The 6,513-nt window shown below is 36.7% G+C and overlaps 1 protein-coding gene across 1 annotated transcript; it reads right to left on the bottom strand.

The window, feature by feature from the left end:
* Positions 1–4,102: 4,102 nt before the first annotated feature.
* On the bottom strand, positions 4,103–5,351 carry LOC145122341 (D-2-hydroxyglutarate dehydrogenase, mitochondrial-like). Its single transcript, XM_079057957.1, has 7 exons — positions 5,215–5,351; positions 5,130–5,160; positions 4,905–5,053; positions 4,603–4,817; positions 4,435–4,520; positions 4,220–4,359; positions 4,103–4,178 (listed from the first exon to the last, which is right to left on the bottom strand). The coding sequence occupies exons 1-7, from the start codon at positions 5,349–5,351 to the stop codon at positions 4,103–4,105; spliced, it is 834 nt and encodes a 277-aa protein (XP_078914083.1).
* Between the last annotated feature and the right edge of the window lie 1,162 nt (positions 5,352–6,513).

Here is a 6,513-nt window from a genome sequence, read left to right as displayed (position 1 = left end):
CCTAATGGACCTATGTGGGAGAGTGATCTTCAATGGGAACAATTTTAACGATTGGATCCGGAACATAATGATGGTCACAAGATACAAGGACAAAGAGTATGTTCTCGATAAGGCGCTCAAGGAGGTTGACCTTAACACTGCTACTCTAGAGGAGATTGCTACCTATGAGGTACATGAGAGAGATGCAATGAAAGTACATTGCATCATGCTCGCAACCATGACTCCAGAACTCCAGAAGTCCTATGAGGACTTCTGTCCCTATGAGATGCACCAGGACTTGATGGAGAGGTACCATCAAAGTTCAAGGCAAGAAGGTATGAGATCATCGTCTCGATGATCACTACCAAGATGAAGGATGGAGAGTCCATCACGGCCCACCTGCAACAGATGCATAGGTATGTGGACCGCTTGCTGAAGTTAAATGGTAACTTCAATGAGGAGTTGGGGATTGATATCATTCTCCACTCCTTACCTCCTTGCTACAACCAATTTCGTATGACTTATCATATGAATAAGGAGGAGGTTACTTTGAGCAAGCTTCAAGGTCTCTTGCGTACTGCTGAGAGCAATCTCAAAGATAAATCTGTTGCATCAACTCCTACTGCTGCTGCCCCTGTCCTGGCTATTGAGCAAGGCAAAGGAAAAAAAGAGGAAGGCTCCTCACAAGAGCTTCAAGGGCAATCCCCATGATGGATCCTCTTCTAGTGGGACCGAAGCTGGTCATGCCACTCCCTCGACCGATCCCAAAGAAGCAGAGTGCTTCTATTGCCACGAGAAAGGGCACTAGAAACGAAGCTGCCCGAAATACTTGCAGGATATCAGGGATGGGAAAGTGAAGCCCAACCATGTAGGTATTTATACTATTCAATCTAACAACTCATCGCATGCTATTTCTTGGGTTCTTGATACAGGGTGTGGTTTTCACATTTGTTCTGATTTGCAGGGCCTAAAAAGAAGTAGGGATGTGGAGCATGGAACGATGAACTTGATCATGAGGAACAGAAGAAAGACGGTTGTGACCAAGATTGGGACTTATTCTTTAGTGCTTAGTAGTGGGTTAGGGTTAGAATTGAACAATTGTTGCTACTCTTTTGAGATGGTGAGAAACATTATTTCTTTTCATGGTTTATATAAACAAGGTTTTAGATTTTCATTCAATAATGAAATTGGTTCTATTTATGCTTATTTGAATGGTATTTTCTATTTTGAAGCATTGCCTTGTAATGGAATATATGAAACTATGATGGTTGTTGATAACTTAGGAAATAATTATTGCAAATCGATTCGTCCAATAGTTTGGACAAATCATGCTTGTGGCATTGTCGTCTTCGACATGTCAACAAGAAGCGCATAGCCCAACTCCAAAAGGATGGAGTGTTGGAGTCGTTTGACCTAAAATCAGATGACACGTTCGAGTCTTGTTTGCTTGGAAAGATGACCAAGTCACCCTTCACTGGTACTTGTGAGGGAGGTGAGGGTTTGTTAGATCTCATACATACTGATGTATGTGGGACTTTCAGATCCACCACAAGGGATGCTTGCCGCTTCTATGTGACTTTTACTGATGATTATAGCAGATATGGGTATATCTACTTAAGGAAGCATAAGTCAGAAACCTTTGAAAAGTTCAAAGAGTTTAAACATGAAGTGGAGAATCAGCTGGGCAGGAAGATAAAGATGCTACGATCCGATCAGGGAGGAGAGTATCTTAGTATCGAGTTCCACGAGTATCTAAAGGAATGTAGAATAGTTTCACAATTGACGCCACCTAGGACACCACAACTTAATGGTGTGGCTGAGAGGCGCAATCGGACCTTGTTGGGCATGGTTCGTTCCATGATGAGTCGTGCTTCGCTACCTATCTCATTCTGGGGGTATGCCTTCGAGACTGCTGCCCATATCCTTAACTTAGTCCCTACAAAGAAGGTTGCCAAAACACCTCACGAGATGTGGACAGGGAAAGCTCCCTCATTGGCACATGTCAAGGTTTGGGGTTGCGAGGCTTTCGTTAGATGAGAGACTCAGGACAAGCTCGAACCTCGTAGTGAGCGGTGTATTTTCATCGGCCACTACTAGAAAAACAACCTTTTACGACGCGCAATGTGTGTCGTAAAATGCTCAGACGACGCACAAATGCGTGTCAAGGAAGGCCCTGTCATAACGAGAGACGACACGCTTTTGCACGTCGTCTATAGATGACATGCATTTACGATGCGCATTTATGACACGCAATGCGTATCATTAAAACCCCTGTCAAGAAAGTCCATGTCATAAATGAAGATGACACACATTTTTGCGTATCGTAAAATTAAATGTTTAAAAAACATATTTATATATTTACTAATTTTCAAATTAGATTTGCATTTAATGTCTCATAATAGAAAATAAAACACTATATACAAAAAATACAATCCATTGCACAAAATTTAATGTCATACAAATAATCGTTCCAATAATAGACAAATCTAATACATCAAATGTGAAAGAGATGAAAGTCGTCAACAAATACTAGTCGAACTACAAGAACTTGTTGCCGACCTTCACAACAACTTTACTTGACACTAAACACATCAACAAGACCTGCAAATTTGAATAATGCAACCATTAGATTCACATAAACCAACGAATCCCAATAAATTTATTGGGATTTTGTAAAGAGCAACTAAAACCAACTTTTAACTTTCAACTAAAACAACGTAAAAGATGAGGGAGGAGAATGCTTACTTGTAAGAGCAACTAAAACAAATTTTAACCAGAAATATCCATGTTTTGATATTGCATCTTTCAATTTTAAGAAGCAACCCGAAAATAACCGAGCAAAAAAAGATAAGTTTAAAGAACTTTAATACATTGTAATGCCTTGGAAATCTATAACCAAACCCATAATTTTAATCATAAGTTAGTAATATAATGTAATATGATATGAATATTATTGAAGATTAAAAAAAATTAACCTGGTACCAGAAAACTCCTGTCTTCAACTAACATCTTAGACTATGATATGACAATAAATGGCAGTGAAATGAAAGAATGAAAGTAGCTGGACTTTTCTGCTTACCAGAATACCCCTGTCTTCAACTAACTTGTCATTAATGTCATAAAGTTTAGCAACACATATAACTGCTATCTTTCTAACATAAGGATCATAATCCTGATAAAAGGGAGTAGAAAGTTAAATCATTTTATAGTAGTTTGTCTACTTAATATATAAAGACTCCAGCAATAAACAAATATGTTATGTTACCTTGAGACACCTTTGAAGGGGATCCAAAAGATAATCGGTAATCTTATCAACTTGGATAAATCCCATTATTCTAACAGCTAAAGCAAGGATCAAAGGAATTAGGTCACACATGATGATTGTTACTTAAATTTCCTCATGTACATGTAAGTAAATATGAGAGATTTCAAGTGTAAACCTGTGCATAAAAGACTTTTCTGCCTCACTTTCCAGTGATGCTATTTTGTCCAACAAGTCCTTGGCTGTACCCTCCCCATCACCAGCATCCTCACGTCTGTGTCTGCTAGCTAGTAATCAAAATATGGATAATAAATACAACATTCATTGTAATTTTTAACCCAAAAATCCAAGATCTAAAAAGAGCACTTCACATTCATGAGCATCCAAGCGTTCGACTTCAGCCATGGTTGCCACATGAGGACCAAGTTTTGCAATGCCTTCCTCTGTCAAAGAGACTCAAAGAGACTGGATGGTTGTTTTTTCAACTGGTGATGGGGCATTGGAAGCAACTCCTGCGGTAAGACATTGATGACACAATTATTTTAAAAAATTTCACAAATTTGATTAAACTAATATTCATAAAACTAACAAGAAAATATATGTTCTTATTATAGTCTTATATGGGTTATTAAGAGCTTTTTATTCTTCAACAGTGTAGAGTAGAGTTAAAATATATATATTTTTTTCAGCTACATTGTATTATGTTATAAATTTATAATCATAACATTATTTTTGTTGCATATTTAGATGGGGATAGGTGATGCTATTGTGGATGTCTTAACCCACTAAGATATGATTTATGCATACAGTTTACAAAAAAAAAAAAAAAAAAAAAAAAAAAAAAAAAAAAAAAAAACTAATCTATATATCTGTATCTATTAGGCCTTGAACTATTAAGTCCATTAAGTAAAACAAAAGCAACACCTTAGTGAAATTACTAAAAGGTAATAATAATAATAATAATAATAATAATAATACAAAAGTAGACATACAGTTGCAGTTGACTTGCTATAGTAAATCTTTTCAGCTTTCATAAGACCTAATCCATGTTCAGCACTAATACTCCCATGCTGCTTTGACGTCCATTCATACACAAATGGTTTAGTTTCAGCCAAAATCTGTATTTTTTTTATTGTAACAAATAGAAAAAAATTTGATTTTATATTTTTGAAAAACAAAATAAAAAATCTTACAACATCATCATACTGTGGAGCCGACACATTCAAATGAAGGTTTCCATCTCCAAGGTGACCATATCCCACTACATTTGCTTTACCACCTGTTTTTCTTTTTTAAAACCAAAATTAGCAAATCATAACAAACTGAAATAATTTTCATCAAAAAAAAGTTTAACTTTTAACTAAAAAGTATCCTCATTTCTTCAACAAGATCATACATTTTCTTAACTGGAATTGACAGATCATATTTATATACAACTCCAGCTTTCTGCAATGCTTCTGGAATTCCCTCACGAATTTGCCCAAATGATGATGCTTGATTCAAATCCTGTGATATGGCTCCATCACTTACTAAACCACTTTTGATTGCATCCACAAGAAAACCCTCAACATTCTCTCTACAAAAATCAGATAGATATTATATATAATTATTATTATATATAAATATATAAATAGGGAAAGTAAAATAGAAAAAATTTAGTTACTTGTCATTAGATTCATTGCTTCTGGTTGTCTCGATAAGAACATAGAAGTTGTAAATTGAAGATGCTAATGGATTTTGGACACTGTCTAAATGATCAACAAACTCAAATGCATATAATATTTCACATAGTCTAGCTTGGAATAGAAGTTTCTAATACAAACAAAAAAAAGAACATAAGATTTTTTTTCAAAAAGCAAAGTGGACAAAAAGAAAAACAATATTTCACCTGGCAACTGATATAATTTTGACAGCAGGTCCTGCTTTAGATTTAGGAGAAAACACCGGCTTTCGAACCTTTTTTCATGATTAACCTTGACCCTTTATGCAATTCCCACAGGAAAATTATGAGAATAAGAGGATTTGAGGCCGATTCCCCTTTTATTTCTATTTTTATTTTAATTTTCGAGTCATACTCTATCTTGGCACCATCATCAACCCATTCCAACATTTATTGAATTCATATTTTTGATTAGGATCAGTTATATGGTGCAAAACAATATCCATTTCATTTGCTAAATTGATTTTCGAATTGCTAGGATAAAGAGGAGGAAAGTTAATTAAATAAAGGTTTAGCAACCTTACCTTGAACAATCGTTTCAGGGGATTGAATCAGCGAGTTTAACTTTTCCAATTTCAATTCACGCTTCGAAGGCGAAGAACAACAATCCACTTCAGTTGCTATCGCACCATCAAACGAACGAGGATGTAGTTCTCCAAGACAAACCCTCAATGGAGTTTCAATTTTGTGAGAGAGAGAGAGAGAGGGAGAGATGGAGAGAGAGAGAGAGAGAGAGAGATAGAGAGAAAGACATAGCCATAAGTGTGTGTTCTTGAAAAAAGCCCTAGAATCGTCCCTTCAATTTCATGTTTTCAGATTCTTTATGCTGATCAGGGCGGCATTGGTTGGCGAGACGGTGGTTCTCATGGAGAAATTTTATTTCGAGAATGGTAGGGTTGAACAAACTATCACACACTACCTGACTTGTAATTAATTAAATACAACAAATCGAACCCTAAGGTGCAATAGAATCGAAGTAAACTCGTTCAAAAAATCGAACTGGGAAAATTATGGTTCAAAAATCAAACCTGTGATGGAAATCAAAAATCTTACCTGTGATGGAATCGTCAGCTGGAGTGGAGTCGACGATTGTGTCTATGTCGAAGATGAAAGTATGGCAGGAGATGGGTGTCGTCGCGTCGTCTGGTCTGGTTCGCATATGGGGGAGTGGAAGAAAGGGAGGGGTTTTAGAGCCTTTTTCTTGTTTTTGTTTTCCGGATACAATGAGTCTAGACTCGGTACGAGTCATACAGGAAGGGTGAAGAAATGAAGAGGGAGTGGTTGAGCTTGAGGTCTTTCGTAAAAACTTTGACATCTTGCCACAAGTTTGGATTCTTTGGAAGGTGACACGGATCTGGACCGAATCCCAGATAGAGACCCAATTTCTGAAACTGTGTCACTGCAACCTCTCCGGGAACATCCTGACTTTTGGTCAGAAGAGATTTGCGAATTGTGTCAATGATACTATCCTTGATTGTCTTCTTCTTTGCTTCTTAAATCGTAATAACAATCTCTATGAAATCGCAGGTTGGGTTTTAGGTTAGAGAGAGAG

Source organism: Lactuca virosa, chromosome 1 (genome assembly GCF_052849685.1).
Source record: "Lactuca virosa cultivar CGN04683 chromosome 1, Lactuca_virosa_CGN04683_v6, whole genome shotgun sequence".
In the NCBI taxonomy this organism is placed as follows: domain Eukaryota; kingdom Viridiplantae; phylum Streptophyta; class Magnoliopsida; order Asterales; family Asteraceae; genus Lactuca; species Lactuca virosa.
Note: the sequence above shows the minus strand (reverse complement) of the source record. Positions and strands in the feature narration are given on the sequence as shown.

Excerpts from the sequence above, each read along its gene's own strand:
- LOC145122341 (XM_079057957.1), bottom strand. The coding sequence starts at position 5,351 with ATGTTGGAATGGGTTGATGATGGTGCCAAGATAGAGTATGACTCGAAA. Across the intron at positions 4,818-4,904 it reads AGCAATGAATCTAATGACAA|AGAGAATGTTGAGGGTTTTC; the intron begins GTAACTAAATTT and ends TGATTTTTGTAG. Across the intron at positions 4,521-4,602 it reads AGAAATGAGGATACTTTTTA|GTGGTAAAGCAAATGTAGTG; the intron begins GTTAAAAGTTAA and ends AAAGAAAAACAG.